The following is an 18,654-nucleotide window of genomic DNA, read 5'->3' as shown; positions in this document are numbered from 1 at the left end:
CAGTCCAGATCTGTCTCCTATTCAAAATGTACGGTGCATCATAAAGAGATGAATCAGACGTAGCCCGAAGCGCCTGTACAAAAGTTTAAGGAGCACGGAGATCAGGGCGTGGCTCTCCTGGCCTCATGCGTGAATATGCTAAGAAAGTATGAACGATGGAACGTGAGGCAGGTACCCTCCTCGGACACGACCGGAGTCTTCAGCAGCGGAAGACAAATTGACTATATTAAATTGGGAGAAAATGAGGAAATGTATAAATAAAATATCAAAAAACTGCAATAATTAGTGTCCTCCACTAACCATTAAAAGTCTCATGAATACAAAAGCTAATGGAACACAGGGGTAAACACGGCTCTGTCCCAACTCTTTCAGAGTTTGCTAAAGACATTAAGGGAAAGAAGGTCCTGGGTTCGATCCCCAGGCGAGGCGGTCCGGGTCCTTTCTGTGTGGAGTTTGTATGTTCTCCCCGTGTCTGCGTGGGTTTCCTCTGGGAGCTCCGGTTTCCTCCCACAGTTAATTGGAGACACTGAAATGCCCTATAGGTTAATGGGTGTGTGTATGTGTGTCTGTCTGCCCTGCGATGTGCTGGCGCCCCGTCCAGGGTGTTACTGTGTGCCTTGCCCCCATTGAAAAGCTGGGATAAAGCTTCGATAAGCGATTACAATACAGTAAAGTTGATCAGTGGAAACATTGGAAGTCTTTTAAGATTCGAGGGAATAAACACATCACAGACTCTTCATTTTATTGCACGTTTCTGGAAATATAATCATACAAATGATCAGTTACTGCAGGGTGGCATGATGAAAGATGTGTACCATCAAAACTGGACATTATTACTGGTTTTCCATCCCCACACACACTGAACTGCTTGAATATTTATAACCCTGATGCCACCCTGGCGTTTATTCCACACACTGATTTCAGTAATTGCAGGATCGGCTCTGAATTCAGTGCTTAAACATAAAAACATATCTGTGAGATATGTAAAAAACAGACGTCTGAATATTTAGGACCGGACCGGGCAGATCGGTCGGAAAAAACATTAAGGAACCATGAGAACTGAGATCATCTTAGAGTTGGAACTTTTTCGCACGGGCACGTTTGTGGGGCAGCGATAAGGAAAATAAATGATTACAGTACGACTGAGTCACTGCTAACTGCTGAAAAATATCTAATTAAATATGTAACCGTGTCAGAGAGCCTCCTGTTCTGTGACTGAATCATCGGATCACTTCATTTCTCTTAAATAACCTACAAACGTTCAGATCTTCTACAGGGTGATTACTGGGTTCCTAAAACTCTTCTGATAGGTCAAAAATTTACTTACAAACAGCCCTGATAATTCATTTAGTGGTCCTGTTGCATTGAACATTGTGATGTGGCTTTATAATTTGAAGTATATGTATATTAAGTATATTTTAAGTATACACCGATCAGGCATAACATTATGACCACCTTCCTAATATTGTGTTGGTCCCGCTTTTGCTGTCAAAACAGCCCTGTAACTGTGATGCACCTTTCTATCAGAACCAGCATGAACTTCTTCAGCAGTTTGAGCTACAGTAGCTCGTCTGTTGGATCGGACCACACGGGTCAGCCTTCACTCCCCACGTGCATCAGTGAGCCTTGGCAATTTGTTCCCTTGTCAAACTCACTTGAATCCTCACGCTCGCCCATTTTTCCTGCTTCTAACATCAGCTTTGAGGATAAAATGTTCACTTGCTGCCTAATATATCCCCCCCACTAACAGGTGCCGTGATGAAGAGATAATCACTGTTATTCACTTCACCTGTCAGTGGTCATAATGTTATGCCTAGTCAGTATATATATATTAGACCACAATACTGGGACCACAACAGTTGCAAACAGGTGTAATAAATCAACAATATAAAGGAGATTATATGGTTCCAACTTTGCAGCAACAGTTTAGGGAAGGTCCTTTCCTGCCCCAGCATGACTGTGAAGAAAAGCTCAGTTTAATGAAACTGCAGTGAAAATCCTGAGTCCTGACCTCAGCCCCACTGAACAGCTTTGGAATGAACTGGAACATCAACTGAGACTTTTTGACCAACATCAGTGCCCAGCCATACACATGCGGTCATCTTTTGACTGCATTGGCACAAATTCCTAGAGACATACTTAAAGGTTTTGTGAGAAGCCTTAACAGAAGAGCGGCTGTTGTTCTAGCTGAAGAGATCAGATAGACGTAACTATTTTATTAGTATTTGTTTTTGAAATGGGACGTCGAACAAACTCATGATCAGGTGTCCAAATACCAGTTGACAGCCCACAAAGGGTTGACCACAAAGTTAATTAATAACATTTTGGAACTTTCTACACGCCCAAATAAACAATTTACACTACATGGCCAAAAGTATTTGGACACCTGACCATGAGCTTGTTCGACGTCCCATTTCAGAAATAACTGGTATTGAAATAGAGTGACTAGATCTATAACAACAGCCTCTCTTCTGAGAAGACTTCTCACAGGAGTTTGAAGTATTTCTGTGGGAATTTGTGCCTGTTTAATCGAAAGATGACAGCATTAGTATGACTGGGCACTTATGTTGGTGTTCCGGTTTACATTTGACATTTTAGGCATTTAGCAGACGCTTTTATCCAAAGCGACTTACAGTTCTGTGACAGTAACAGTCTAAGCAATTGAGGGTTAAGGGTCTTGCTCAAGGGCCCAACAATGGCAACCTGGCAGTGGTGGGGCTTGAACCAGCGACCTTCTGATTACTAGTCCAGTATCTTAACCGCTAGGCTACAACTGCATTTTGCATTTTGAATGTCAAAGATGTCCAGCTTGACCTCAGAGAGTACTGCTGATAGACTGGCCTGTCTGCAGACTGAACATGTGAAGGGCATTATTAGGCATGTTCACTTTTACATTTATCTTTTATCTAAAGCGACTTACAGTATACAGTCTGAGCAACTGAGGGTTAAGGGCCTTGCTCAAGGGCCCAACAATGGCAACCTGGCAGTGGTGGGGCTTGAACCAGCAACCTTCTGATTACTTGTCCAGTACCTTAATTGCTAGGCTACAACCGCTCTACAATCGTTCATTCCAAAGCTGTTCAGAGGCTTTTCATCATGTCTTTATAGAGCTGTGTGCATGAACAGGAGAGGTCCTTCCCTAAACCTTATATCATTGATTTATTACACCTGTTGCAGTGGCTGAAACACATAAATTCAGTAATTAAAAGGGGCGTCCCGATACTTTTGTCCGAGGCTGCACGAACCTCTGCGCTCGACTGTAAGGCTGGTATACATGAGGAAGGTGGCTGGACAGGGTGGCACACACAAGCTGCTGGGTGGTGAGAGATGACTGACTGCCGTCGATGTGTCGTAAATCAAAGCCGCCGTACGGTGACACTAATCGCGGCGGCGTGACGGTAATTTTCGAAGGGTTAATGAGGAATGGAAATGAGAGCCGTCGTCGAAACTAAGCGGCACGTTCTTTAATTGCGTCCTGTAAAGCGGGCGCTCAGATCCAGGCTCCCTGGCGAGAATGCCACCCAGCAGCGGCGGCGGCACTGTTGTTTTATTCTAACGCCCCACATGCGGTGTCTTAATTACAGGAGCCACGCAGGCCGGTTTCATCATAACATTTCTCACTTTGCCCTCTGCCGTGCGCCCACTTAAACCACTTCTCTTCAAACCTCTTCACTTATTTTCTCACACTGGGCTCTTAACATGACCTCCAATTAAAAACATGTCATAATATCTGCCCTTTGAAAAATTGCCCGTCGCTTGCATCATAATAAAGGGCACGGCAGCGCGTGCCAGGCTCGCTGGTGTGCAGGACTGTACGTCTGAGATAAAGCTCGCAGTGAAAGGTCACGTAGGGCTAGAAAATATTAAGAAAATACTTAAAGACGCACCGAAATTTAAGAAAGATGCCATGCTGCTGGGCACAAACGGATTAGCATTTTACATTCACGCTTCCAGGCTAAGCGACTTACAGTTGTGAAAGTATACAAACTAAGCAATTGAGGCTTAAGGGCCTTGCTCAAGAACCTGGCAGTGGTGGGGCTTAAACCAACAACCTTCTGATTACTAGACAAGTACCTTAACCACTAGGCTACAACTGCCCTGGATTCACAAACCTGGAACTGTCCTGATTTTTCTATTTGGTCACCAGTTCGGTACTAAAGCTTTTAGGTACGGTATAGATGACCAAAAGTATCTGGACACCTTACAATGAACTTGTTGGACACCTCATTCCAAAACCAAGGGTGTTGAAATAGTCTGTATAGTGACGACACGTGTGAGGTAAGACATTCTATAGAACAAGGAGGACTGGATCTGATCACAGTCAACGTTCCACATCATCCTGGTGGTTTTCAGGTGGTTGTAAGCGTGCGTAAGTATGAATGTGTGTACATGTATAAATGTGTAAGTGTTTAAGAGTGTGTGGGTGTGTGTGTGAGTGTGTGCTGGAGTGTGTGTGTGTGCGCTTGAGTGTGTGCTTGTGTGTGTGTGTGTGTGTTCATAAGTATGAATGTGTGTACATGCATAAATGTGTAAGTGTTTGAGAGTGTGGGTGTGTGTGTGTGTTTGTGAGTGTGTGCATGTGTGTTGGAGTGTGTGTGTGTGTGCTGGAGTGTGTGCTTGTGTGTGTGTGTTCATAAGTATGAATGTGTGTACATGTATAAATGTGTAAATGTTTGAGAGTGTGTGGGTGTGTGTGTGTGAGTGTGTGCATGTGTGTTGGAGTGTGTGTGTGTGTGTGTGCTGGAGTGTGTGCTTGTGTGTGTGTGTGTGTTCATAAGTATGAATGTGTGTACATGTATAAATGTGTAAATGTTTGAGAGTGTGTGGGTGTGTGTGTTTGTGAGTGTGTGCATGTGTGTTGGAGTGTGTGTGTGTGCTTGTATGTGTGTGTGTGTGTGTGTGTGTGTTCATAAGTATGAATGTGTGTAAATGTATAAATGTGTGTGTGTGTTGAAGTGTGTGTGTGTGTGTGTGTGTGTGTGTTTGTGAGTATGTGCAAGTGTGTTGAAGTGTGTGGTGCATGTGTTGGAGTGTGTGAGTGTGTGTTTGTTAGTATGTGCATGTGTTGGAGTGTGTGTGTGTGTTTGTGAGCGTGTGCTTGTGTGTGTGTTTGTGAGCGTGTGCTTGTGTGTGTGTTTGTGAGTGTGTGTGTGTGTGTTTGTTAGTATGTGCATGTGTGTGAGTGTGTGTGTGTGTGTTTGTTAGTATGTGCATGTGTGTTGGAGTGTGTGTGTTGGAGTGTGTGAGTGTGTGTGTTGGAGTGTGTGAGTGTGTGTGTGTGTGTTTGTGAGCGTGTGCTTGTGTGTGTGTTTGTGAGTGTGTGTGGGTGTGTGTTGGAGTGTGTGAGTGTGTGTGTTGGAGTGTGTGAGTGTGTGTGTGTGTTGGAGTGTGTGAGTGTTGGAGTGTGTGTTTGTGAGTGTGTGTTGGAGTGTGTGTGTGTTTGTGAGTGTGTGTTGGAGTGTGTGTGTGTTGGAGTGTGTGCTTGTGTGTGTGTTTGTGAGTGTGTGTTTGTGAGTGTGTGTGTGTGTGTGTGTGTGTGTTGAAGTGTGTGCGTGTTGGAGTGTGTTGTGTGTGTGCTGGTGTGTGTGTTTGTGAGTGTGTGTGTTGGAGTGTGTGTGTGTGTGTGTGTGTGTGTTGGAGTGTGTGCTTGTGTGTGTGTTTGTGAGTGTGTGTGTTGGAGTGTGTGTGTGTTGGAGTGTGTGCTTGTGTGTGTGTTTGTGAGTGTGTGTTGGAGTGTGTGTGTGTGTGTGTGTGTGTGTTGGAGTGTGTGCTTGTGTGTGTGTTTGTGAGTGTGTGTGTGTGTGTTGAAGTGTGTGCGTGTTGGAGTGTGTTGTGTGTGTGCTGGTGTGTGTGTTTGTGAGTGTGTGTGTTGGAGTGTGTGTGTGTTGGAGTGTGTGCTTGTGTGTGTGTTTGTGAGTGTGTGTTTGTGAGTGTGTGTGTGTGTTGAAGTGTGTGCGTGTTGGAGTGTGTGTGTGTGTGTGTTGGAGTGTGTGCTTGTGTGTGTGTTTGTGTGTTGAAGTGTGTGCGTGTTGGAGTGTGTTGTGTGTGTGCTGGTGTGTGTGTTTGTGAGTGTGTGTGTTGGAGTGTGTGTGTGTGTGTGTGTTGGAGTGTGTGCTTGTGTGTGTGTTTGTGAGTGTGTGTGTTGGAGTGTGTGTGTGTGTGTGTGTGTGTTGGAGTGTGTGCTTGTGTGTGTGTTTGTGAGTGTGTGTGTTGGAGTGTGTGTGTGTGAGTGTGTGTGTTGGAGTGTGTGTGTGTGTGTGTTGGAGTGTGTGCTTGTGTGTGTGTTTGTGTGTTGAAGTGTGTGCGTGTTGGAGTGTGTTGTGTGTGTGCTGGTGTGTGTGTTTGTGAGTGTGTGTGTTGGAGTGTGTGTGTGTGTGTGTGTGTGTTGGAGTGTGTGCTTGTGTGTGTGTTTGTGAGTGTGTGTGTTGGAGTGTGTGTGTGTGTGTGTGTGTGTTGGAGTGTGTGCTTGTGTGTGTGTTTGTGAGTGTGTGTGTTGGAGTGTGTGTGTGTGTGTGTGTGTGTGTGTGTGTTGGAGTGTGTGCTTGTGTGTGTGTTTGTGAGTGTGTGTGTGTGTGTGTTGAAGTGTGTGCGTGTTGGAGTGTGTTGTGTGTGTGCTGGTGTGTGTGTTTGTGAGTGTGTGTGTTGGAGTGTGTGTGTGTGTGTGTGTGTTGGAGTGTGTGCTTGTGTGTGTGTTTGTGAGTGTGTGTGTGTGTTGAAGTGTGTGCGTGTTGGAGTGTGTGTGTGTGTGTGTGTGCGTTTATAAGTATGAATGTGTGGATATGTAAAAACGTGTTTAAGAGTATGTTGGTGTATGAGTGTATGAGTGTGTGTGTGTGTGTGTGTGTGTGTGTGTGTGTGAGCAGCACACTGGTCTCAGATATAACAGCGCTTTGAGAGGAAAATCATCACCCGCTGCTGCATGAACCACCGCTAATCTAAAGAGAGAAAATCAGCTCCAGTGTGTGTGTGAGAGAGAGAGTGTGTGTGTGTGTGTGTGTGTGTGTGTGTGTGTGTGTGTGAGTTGGAGTGTGAGTGTGTATGGTGTCAATAACGTTTATGAGACGGATCAGGACGTTGGAGACGATAAATATCCAGTACTCGTTAAAGAGCTGGCGGTGCCCTGAAATGTTCCGCTAATTCCACACATTCATTCTGTCTCCCTGCTGGGTCACTAATGTTTACAAATCTGCAGCCCTGCCAGGACCTGGAACCAGAACGAGGCTCTGAAGGAATCGTGTTTCTGTGTCTCTGATATAAAAACCATAATCAAATACTGTACATGGGTGCGAAAAACCTCAAAATCACACTGAATATCTAAAGGCGGATCTTAATGCTACGGAAATTATTCAAATGTGCTGCATCCCAAACCTCATATTATAGTACTGTTCTCCAAACCTGTACATTACTGATAGTTAGGACATGGATAAACAGGGTGTGTTGGGCGCGTGGACAAGTGGGTGGATACATGCCTAAATCAATTTTAAAAAAGGGCATGGGTGGATGGACAAGTGGGTGATTGGGTGACATTTGGGACAATGTATGGATGGATGGACGGACAGATGGATGAACATTTGGGACAATGTATGGATGGACGGATGGACAGATGGATGGACATTTGGGACAATGTATGGATGGACGGATGGACAGATGGATGGACATTTGGGACAATGTATGGATGGATGATGAATGGATGAAAGTTTGGGTCGATGGATGGATGGATGAAGGTGTTTGTTGGATGGATGGATGTCTTTGTTGATGGATGGATGGATAGACGTTTGAGTCAATGGATGGATGGATAGACGGTTGGGTCAATGGATTGATAGATGGACGCTTGGGTCGATGGATGGATGGACATTCAGGACAATGGATGGACGTTTGGGTTGACAGATGAATAACAAGATTGTGTGGATGGATGAATGGACGGATGGATGGTTGGGTTGATGGATTGATAGATGGACGTTTGGGTCAATGGATAGATGGATGTTTGGGTCAACGAATGGATTGATGGACGTTTGGGTCGATGGATGAATAACATGTTTGGATGGATGGATGAATGTTTGGGTCGATGGATGCATATCAAGGTTGGATGATTGGTTGGACGGATGGAGACTTCATCTGGAAATTGAACCCAGAACCTTCCTGCTGTGAGGCATCAGCATTACCCACTGAACCGCCCCAAAAGGAACACACAAAACTAATTACACACAGTGAACTAGAGAGAATCAAACCCAGGTCCCCAGGTCTCATGTTGCTGTGCATCACCCACTCTAGCTGCTCTTTAGGAATAATTACTCCAGTGCACCTGGTAGAGAAACCCTCAGTGACCGGTGACTGAGCCTGACCGCTGAAGTTCATGAATGTTTATGTTATTGCAGCTGCGCCGCTCACTGTAACGCAGCGACATACTTAAAGAACCTCGGAATAATAATAGCGCTTTATCTCCAGAGCCGATCTGCCAGCCGGGAAATAAAGTCCACATTTCCACCCGGAGTGATGCTTGGCACGCAGGCTTTACCTCTGAGATATAATTTTGTAGGCATCTGGGAGGTAGCACTTGATGTTTTCCATCTGGAAGGGGTCGGCGTCGCAGATCTTGTCGTCCGTGCGGCCGTAGTTGGCCGTCTCGATCATGATGACGTCGCTCCCCGGGCAGCGGAGGTCGATGGGGTAACCCTCGCACGAGAGCTCCCTGCGTACCAGGCCGAAGGGGAGAGCCGCCCGACTGAACGCTGTAAAGTAAACCAGAGCAGAAACGAGAGGGTTAGTGAGAGCGAGCGGCGGTGGACGATCCGTTCTGGTGGTGCAGTGAGTTTGCAGCATGAGCTGCTAATTTCTCATTAGTGATTATGATACTACAGCTGGTGACTTCTCTGTGCCCATATAAATAAGGCTAAAACTAAACAATGAAACTGTGCTTTCTTTGTCTGGATTAAATAATACACAGATCAGCCATAACATTAAAACCACCTCCTTGTTTCTACACTCACTGTCCATTTTATCAGCTCCACTTACCATATAGAAGCACTTTGGAGTTCTACAATTACTGACTGTAGTCCATCTGTTTCTCTACATGCTTTGTTAGCCCCCTTTCATCCTGTTCTTCAATGGTCAGGACCCCCACAGGACCCCCACAGAGCAGGTATTATTTAGATGGTGGATCATTCTCAGCACTGCAGTGACACTGACATGGTGGTGGTGTGTTAGTGTGTGTTGTGCTGGTATAAGTGGATCAGACACAGCAGCGCTGCTGGAGTTTTTAAACACCTCACTGTCACTGCTGGACTGAGAATAGTCCACCAACCAAAAGTATCCAGCCAACAGCGCCCCGTGGGCAGCGTCCTGTGACCACTGATGAAGGTCTAGAAGATGAGCGACTCAAACAGCAGCAATAGATGAGCGATCGTCTCTGACTTTACATCTACAAGGTGGACCGACTAGGTAGGAGTGTCTAATAGAGTGGACAGTGAGTGGACACGGTATTTAAAAACTCCAGCAGCGCTGCTGTGTCTGATCCACTCATACCAGCACAACACACACTAACACACCACCACCATGTCAGTGTCACTGCAGTGCTGAGAATAATCCACCACCTAAATAGTACCTGCTCTGTGGTGGTCCTGTGGGGGTCCTGACCATTGCAGAACAGCATGAAAGGGGGTAACAAAGAATGCAGAGAAACCGATGGACTACAGTCAGTAATTGTAGAACTACAAAGTGCTTCTATATGGTAAGTGTAAAAACAAGGTGGTGGTTTTAATGTTATGGCTGATCAGCATGTGTGTTTATTCTCTGTTTCACAGACCCGCTCTGACCCTAACGTGGATGAATCAGTCAGTAAACCTGAAGGAATTCTGATTATGTAAGAATCTATAATAAAATTTCAGGTTTGGTCAGAAACCCTCCAACGTGACAGCATTTTTTTTCCAATCCGAAGGTGGGAATTAGGTTCCACACGACGCGAAGAGACCAAATAAAAGGTAATCCGAGTACGTGTAAGTCCGATAGCGAACAAATTGGCTCTGATAATAAAGGAAACTCGATACAGTCGGCTGTCATCTAGCAGACCATCTATTTCCATCTGCACCTCGGTGACTCGGTGATTGCTTCACCTCGCTGACACGGCGAGTATGTTTCTTCATCAGCGGCTGAAAGTGAAACTGATATGTAGGTCTGTGTGTGTGTGTGTGTGTGTGTGATGAGCTGTTGTGTACACGGCTCTTCTATAGACGGTAAATTAAATCCACATTAGTGTCGTCCTTCATTTTTCCTGCGCTATCACACACCGCATCCTCTCCAGCTCGAGCGTCGGGGTCACGCAACGCTCCAGGAATGCAGCCTGATACACTTGAATTCAGACGTAATGAAGATCATGATCACGCAGACGGAGACCTTAAGAGGATCCAGAACGAATCAATAAATAAATTTAAAAAAATTAATAAATAAAAGATGTGTAAGTGAAGCACAAAGAGGAGATGAATCTCCCATCTAAAAAAGACAGACCACGGTTGCCTGTTGTTTTCTACAGAAGATGATACACACACACACACACACACACACACACACACACACACGCCTTTGATCATCAATCAAGCAAATCAATCAAACGGAGACTCCAATCATCAAACCAAGTTCCTCCTTTGAACAGAATAAATAAACACACATTAAAGAAGCTCTCGTGATCACAACGGTGAATAAAAAATAAATAAAGATTAAATTCTTTAAATAAATAAATAAATAAATCACCGGCACAGACATAACAAAACTAAAACAAACCAAAACACCCCAGTAGAGCTCAGAATAAACAGAATCGTAGCATTAATTGCACAGAACTAATAATGTCAGATTTTTTTTTTTATGTTAACGCCCCCCTCCCAAATAAAAGATTAAAATGACTTCTTTTATAATAATAACACTTATAAATAAAAAAATAAGGGTGCCCAGGTGGCACAGCTGGATATTCCACTAGCACACCAGTGCCGAGATTCAGAACTCCTCGGTTTGAAACTCGGCATTGCCACCGGTCGACTGGGCACCATCTAGCAGGCATAATTGGCCGTACCTGCAGGGAGGGGTGACCGGACTATCTGGGCGGGGTCTTCAAACGCTGTGTAAGGACCCTGATTGGTGGATAGAGGTGCCTGTGCAGAATGCCTGGGTAAAAAAGGGTTCTGCTAAGGGCTGCACACAGGTCAGAGGAGGCGTGAGCAGCAACATACCCAGCTCTGATGCAAAAAATCAAGGATCCCCAGCAGCGGAAGACAAACTGACTACCCTAAATTGGGAGAAAATGAAAGAAAAACGCATAAAAAATATATATTAAAAGAAAAACTGTGTGCCTTGCGCCCATTGAAGGCTGGGATAGGCTCCAGCACCCCCCCCCCCAACTCCTAATTGAATAAGCAGTTAAGACAGTGAGTGAGTGACTTGATATTTCTGTGAATAATACTTCCAGATAATTTCAGATTAAATATACATAAAGGATATTCAGACACTGACAATAAAAACTGTATAAAAGCTAATTGTAGAAATACTACAGTTCATTCAGACATTAAGAGATGAAAATAAGAAAACTTTAAACATCACACTACACAGTGCTACCGTAATTCTATTCATCTTTTTAAAAAGTCCACAAATAACACCGATTAAAGTGCGTCTACATATTTTTGCTTCCCTCCGTATATACAGTGTATCACAAAAGTGAGTACACCCCTCACATTTCTGCAGATATTTAAGTATATCTTTTCATGGGACAACACTGACAAAATGACACTTTAACACAATGAAAAGTAGTCTGTGTGCAGCTTATATAACAGTGTAAATTTATTCTTCCCTCAAAATAACTCAATATACAGCCATTAATGTCTAAACCACCGGCAACAAAAGTGAGTACACCCCTAAGAGACTACACCCCTAAATGTCCAAATTGAGCACTGCTTGTCATTTTCCCTGCAAAATATCATGATTTGTTAGTGTTACTAGGTCTCAGGTGTGCATAGGGAGCAGGTGTGTTCAATTTAGTAGTACAGCTCTCACACTCTCTCATACTGGTCACTGAAAGTTCCAACATGGCACCTCATGGCAAAGAACTCTCTGAGGATCTTAAAAGACGAATTGTTGCGCTACATGAAGATGGCCAAGGCTACAAGAAGATTGCCAACACCCTGAAACTGAGCTGCAGCACAGTGGCCAAGATCCTCCAGCGTTTTAAAAGAGCAGGGTCCACTCAGAACAGACCTCGCGTTGGTCGTCCAAAGAAACTGAGTGCACGTGCTCAGCGTCACATCCAACTGCTGTCTTTGAAAGATAGGCGCAGGAGTGCTGTCAGCATTGCTGCAGAGATTGAAAAGGTGGGGGGTCAGCCTGTCAGTGCTCAGACCATACGCCGCACACTACATCAAATTGGTCTGCATGGCTGTCACCCCAGAAGAAAGCCTCTTCTGAAGTCTCTACACAAGAAAGCCTGCAAACAGTTTGCTGAAGACATGTCAACAAAGGACATGGATTACTGGAACCATGTCCTATGGTCTGATGAGACCAAGATTAATTTGTTTGGTTCAGATGGTCTCAAGCATGTGTGGCGGCAATCAGGTGAGGAGTACAAAGATAAGTGTGTCATGCCTACAGTCAAGCATGGTGGTGGGAATGCCATGGTCTGGGGCTGCATGAGTGCAGCAGGTGTTGGGGAGTTACATTTCATTGAGGGACACATTAACTCCAATATGTACTGTGAAATACTGAAGCAGAGCATGATCCCCTCCCTCCGGAAACTGGGTCACAGGGCAGTGTTCCAGCATGATAATGACCCCAAACACACCTCTAAGACGACCACTGCTTTATTGAAGAGGCTGAGGGTAAAGGTGATGGACTGGCCAAGCATGTCTCCAGACCTAAACCCAATAGAACATCTTTGGGGCATCCTCAAGCGGAAGGTGGAGGAGCGCAAAGTCTCGAATATCCGCCAGCTCCGTGATGTCGTCATGGAGGAGTGGAAAAGCATTCCAGTGGCAACCTGTGAAGCTCTGGTAAACTCCATGCCCAGGAGAGTTAAGGCAGTTCTGGGAAATAATGGTGGCCACACAAAATATTGACACTTCAGGAACTTTCACTAAGGGGTGTACTCACTTTTGTTGCCGGTGGTTTAGACATTAATGGCTGTATATTGAGTTATTTTGAGGGAAGAATAAATTTACACTGTTATATAAGCTGCACACAGACTACTTTTCATTGTGTCAAAGTGTCATTTTGTCAGTGTTGTCCCATGAAAAGATATACTTAAATATCTGCAGAAATGTGAGGGGCGTACTCACTTTCGTGATACACTGTATATTAGAGTTCTGTACTGACGTTATATCACACAGAGCAGAAAGACTTACAGGAAGGTAAAGCAGTTAAAAGACTCAGAGATGATGAACGTTATTACATGGAGCTCTGGAGTCTGGAGTCCACACACATGGGAAACAATCAAACCCCCTTCTGCCCTACAGCTGCAAAACCACTCCAAAGAGCCCCAATCCAAACAAAATCAGCTCCTTACCCCAACTGTGATCCTACTGATCATTCAAAGAAAAGAACGGGGGGCAACACACCGCCTGTACGTAAACAAAGAGAAATATATAAAAAAAAAAAAAAGAAGTCAGTACTTTCTTAGTCAGAATTTTATTATTATTATTATTATTATTATTATTATTATTATCAATTATTATTATTATTATTATTATCAATTATTATTATAAATTATTATTAGTAGTAGTAGTAGTAGTAGTATTAATTATTATTATTATTTTATTATCATTATTATCAATTATTATTATTATTTTATTATTATTATTAATTATTATTATTATTGTTATTATTATTATTTTATTATTATTAATTATTGTTATTTTTATTATTATTATTATTGTATCATTATTCTTTTTATCATTCTTCTTTTTATTATTATTATTATTATTATTATTATTATTCTTCTTTTTTATCATTATTATTATTATTATTATCATTATTATTATTATTTTATTATTATTATTTTATTATTATTATTATTATCATCATCATTATTATTATTATTATTGTTTATTTTATTATTATATTATTATTATTATTATTGTTATTATTATTATTATTTTTGTTGTTGTTTTGTTGTTATTGTTATTATTACTATTATTAATTATTTTATATTATTATTATTAATATTATTATTTATTTAATTATTATTATTATTACATTATTGTTATCATTGTTATAATTATTATTTTTATTATTATTATTATTATTATTGTTTTTTGTTGTTTTGTTATTATTATTTATTTCATTATTATTATTTATTTTATTTTTTGTTGTTTTGTTATTATTATTATTATTATTACTATTATTATTTATTTTATATTATTATTATTATTACTATTATTATTTATTTTATTATTATTATTATTATTATTATTACTATTATTATTATTATTATTACATTCTTATGAAACATATTTTACACAAAGTATTCAGACAAGTAAATTATTTTGCTTGTTGTTTTGTTGCAGTAATTGCTGCTACAAGTCTTTTTGAATACGTCTAATCTTTCTAAACCTGGATTTAGGCGACTTATCCCACTTTTCACAGCAGCTTCCCTCCGGCTTTGCAAGACTGGATGGCAGGTAGACGGCTGCAGGAATGTTTACCTGTTCCAACAGGTTGTCCCATTTACACAGGACATTTGGAGCTTTTGTAGACTGACCGTTGGGTTCATTTAGACCTCTCTGACCAGGGCTCCTGTTGTCCAGATGCCTAATTCGGTCTTGTGCCAAGCTTCTTTCATTTTAAAACTAGTCAGGCCACTGTGGTCCTGGGAACGTGTAAAGCCTGAGATATTCTTGTCCTGATCTATGTCTTCTACAAACGGTTCCTTGGACCTCATGGCTTGATTTAGTCCAGACAATGCAGTGCACATTGTGGGCTCTTATAGACCCGGGCGTGGCCTTACAAGGGGTCTGAATACTTACTTACTTACTGAATACGGGGTGAACGTGTACACAGAGGGAACAAAGCTAAATTGGTTTGGTTGGGCGCCAGCTGAAAACGTTAGCTCGTGCCAAAACCATCTTTGTGACCTTTAAGCAGCTAGATGATGCATTGCATTGTGGGAATTGACGTCTTCATATTTTAAGCCTGTGCGGGCCGCGTTGAAACCGTTTGATCCATTACTGTATGAACTGTTGTCAGAGAGCTTAAATATTTGGACTGTGTAAGATATACACTGGTAAATCAACCACTGAAGTAACCAGAACCCTATAAAATAAATATAATAAATCACAACGTGCTTCACTTATGGAAACACACTATACGGCCAAAAGTATGTGGACACCTGACCGATAGAGTGACCTCTGTGTGATCCTTTCAGCTAGAACAACAGCCAATCTTCTTAGAATGCTTCTCACAAGACTTTGTATGGGAATTTGTGCTCATTTAGAAAATAGATGGCAGCATGTGTATGGCTGGGCGCTGATGCTGGTCAAGAAAGTCTCAGTCAATGTTCCAGTTAATTCCAATGCTGTTTAAGTGGGGGCTCTTTAAATCGAGCTTTTCTTCATGTCTTTAGAGAGCTTGCTTTGGGCCTTCCCTAAACTGTTGATGCAAAATTGAAGCATTTAATTTCCTTTGTACGATTGATTTATTACACATTGACGCTTTTTTACCTTCATCAGCATTTAGCGGACGCTTTTACCACAAGCCATCAAACTCCTGAACTCTAATCTGAACTGAGGGACTCGGAAACACACACACACACACACACACACACACACACACACACACACATACTGTACATGACGGTGTGCTCCTACTAGACGGGACGGGAACCTGGCGTGCTCCTACTAGATGGGACGCTTATCTAAAGTGACTTACAGTACTGTGACAGTATTCAGTCTAAGCAACTGTGGATTAAGGGCCTTGCTCAGGGGCCCAACAGTGGCAACCTGGCAGTGGTGGGGCTTGAACCTGCGACCTTTTGATTACCAGTCCAGTATCTTAACCACTAGGTTACAACTGCCTACAACACCAGTTATCAATTGTTGTGGTTAAAACACATGAACTCAAAAATTAAAAGTGGTGTCCCAATACTTTTGCCATATTGTGTAATATTGTGTTTAATCTTAAATTTAATCCTAAAACAAGCTGCACTGCAGGTCCGCTGAGAGCCTAAAAGCTAAAAACACACAAAAAAGATGCAGCGTTTGGCTTTTTGCTCCTGAAAGCCTGACGGATGGAACAAACTGTCAATAATCACAGTCGTTAGCAGCCACCCTTCTACACAGGTTTTGGGGGGGGGGGGGGGGCATTTACCTTTCCTGCCCGGTGCTCCCCAATTAACCTGCTCTCAGCCTGGTGCCTTGGCAGAAATAAAAAATGAAAAGAGAGAGAAAAAAATGCTGCTCCACCACTCATCATCCATCCATTCCTGCCATGTAACCGCTTCTCTTAGCACCTTTGCTCTAATTACCCCGCTGTGCTTCGGTTTAGACCTGACACCCATCCGGTGCTGTCTGAACACATATCAGTCCTGTACACCCACAGCGCTGGAACTGATCTCACCGGTGTACTGGACATCCTGTCGCTCAGGAACGGCATCTTTATAAAGGTGCTGCAGCCATCAGTGCCAGATAATTATACCTCCAAATAAGCTGGACCTGTTTACCTGAGTCTGTGTCCTATTCAGTAACAAATCATTGTTTTTAATTAATTAATTCAGATGGTTTATAGACTAATAACCAAACACTCATTTATTATTATTATTATTATTATTATTATTGGTGTTTTATTATTATTATTATTATTATTATTATTATTATTATTATTATTACTATTATGTATTTTTATTTTTGTTATTATTATTTGTTATTCGTTTTTATTTATTTATTTATTTATTTATTTATTTATTTAATTATTTATAATAATAATAATAATAATAATACTATTGGTGTTTACTATTATTATTTTTATGATTTATAATCTTTGTTATTTATTATTATTATTATTGTTGTTGTTGTTTTATTATTATTATTATTATTATTATTATTATCGTTACTATTTGTTATTTATTTGTATGTTTTTATTATTATTATTAACTGTTATTATTATTATTATTATTAATAATTATAATATTAATATTATTATTATTATTATTATTATTATTATTATTATTATTAATAATAATAATAATAATATTATTATTATTGTTATTATCATTATTATTATATCTCTAAAACACATGGTGCCAGTTGGGTTAACAAATGTGGCACGACTGGCGGAAAACTGGACTAAATCGAGTCCAGCATCACAGTTTTAATGAAAAAAAAAAACAGGTTACCAATAGAGAGGCAGGCAACACTGTTAAGAAAAAAAACTCATGATTAAATCAAAGAACTTCCATCTGAAGCAAATTAACGTTAAAGGAACTGTCAGCTCCAGTGGCATGGCAGCTGGGCATAACTCTGCATATCACACCCACTTCAAATCTCCAGAGCAGATTGACCTGTTACATATTTGGTATTACTTTGCATGTATGGTTCACAATACGTTTTGTTTTAGAAAACTGTTAAAGCTGGTGTCTGCGCCCCCGCAGCCTAGATCCATCCACATGTGCAATAGAGCGCTGTCAGGAACAGACCCTCCCGCGCTTCACCACTGTGACTGATGAACGGCTGAACCCTCATTCCTCACGGCAGGCCGTGACAGGTTTATCACACGAACGCCGTGCGGAGGGGGAGAAAGCGCCTGTTTCACGCCTTTTTTTAAACTCCTCGGAGGAGATAAAACAAGCCGAACATATTGGCTTTGTGCGGGACCGCCCGTCACCGTCCCCTCCTGTCCTTCCATCTCCGAGTCTTTCGGCGGGGAGGCCGCGCGCATCCATCAAACGGATTCGGTTTGATCTCAAACACCTGTCAACGACAGGCCTAGAAATTGATGAAGCCCGGTGCTGGAGTGCAAACCTCCCCCCTGCAAGATTCATGTCCCCCGGGGCCTGGAGGCTACGAACCAAGTTCAATCAATAGCAGGCAGAGGGGAGGATCCGGGCTAACCTGGGAACCCATCGCTGACAACTAATTACCATGCCATTCAGAATCAGCCGCTCAGTTTATCAAGCCCGACCTGGGGGTCAGTGTAATCGGCCGTTCACCAGCTCACAAAAACACTCCAGCGTTTCTGATAACGCGGCTCTCTAAATCTTCACTGTCGTGCAGCCATTGTGCTTTTGTTTGCATCGGCTCGGTCAAATCTACACACACACACACACACTCACACACACACACATACACACTCACACACACACACACATACACTCACACACACACACACATACACACTCAGTGTAGGTGTTTCAGAAGCGCTCAGAACCCTTCCAGGCTCCTCAAACAGAACACACAACGATCTGAGCCTCGACACATGACTCCTTTGGTTTTTAGTTATTGATTAGATCAGCTGTGAATAAAAGGGCTACGACGCCTCCAGACTTCAGGCTTTTTGAACAAATCAGATACCAAGGTCACCGAATAGTGAATATTTGATCAGCTACTGTGGTACAGGTATACAGGTAGACTTTAAAACATTACACATACTGACTGTGTTCAGTTTATTAGTACTATTTTCATGAATTTCATTTAC

At 42.1% G+C, this 18,654-nt stretch overlaps 1 protein-coding gene across 7 annotated transcripts in view; it reads right to left on the bottom strand.

Annotated features, from left to right (window-relative positions):
• Window positions 1–18,654, bottom strand: part of LOC134312466 (adhesion G protein-coupled receptor L2-like) — a 270,296-nt gene that overhangs the window by 128,120 nt on the left and 123,522 nt on the right. For 6 of the 7 annotated variants that reach the window (XM_062994436.1, XM_062994438.1, XM_062994431.1 and 3 more), the window contains exon 1: window positions 8,516–8,833. In XM_062994436.1, coding sequence (XP_062850506.1) covers window positions 8,516–8,820 — 305 coding nt within the window. In that variant the 5' untranslated portion in view covers window positions 8,821–8,833. Of the gene's footprint in view, window positions 1–8,515; window positions 8,834–18,654 lie in introns of those variants that run through there. The other variant, XM_062994433.1, reaches the window with a different exon arrangement.

Source organism: Trichomycterus rosablanca, chromosome 4 (genome assembly GCF_030014385.1).
Source record: "Trichomycterus rosablanca isolate fTriRos1 chromosome 4, fTriRos1.hap1, whole genome shotgun sequence".
In the NCBI taxonomy this organism is placed as follows: Eukaryota; Metazoa; Chordata; class Actinopteri; order Siluriformes; family Trichomycteridae; genus Trichomycterus; species Trichomycterus rosablanca.
The sequence above is the reverse complement of the archived record's forward strand: the minus strand, read 5'-3'. Positions and strand labels throughout refer to the sequence as shown.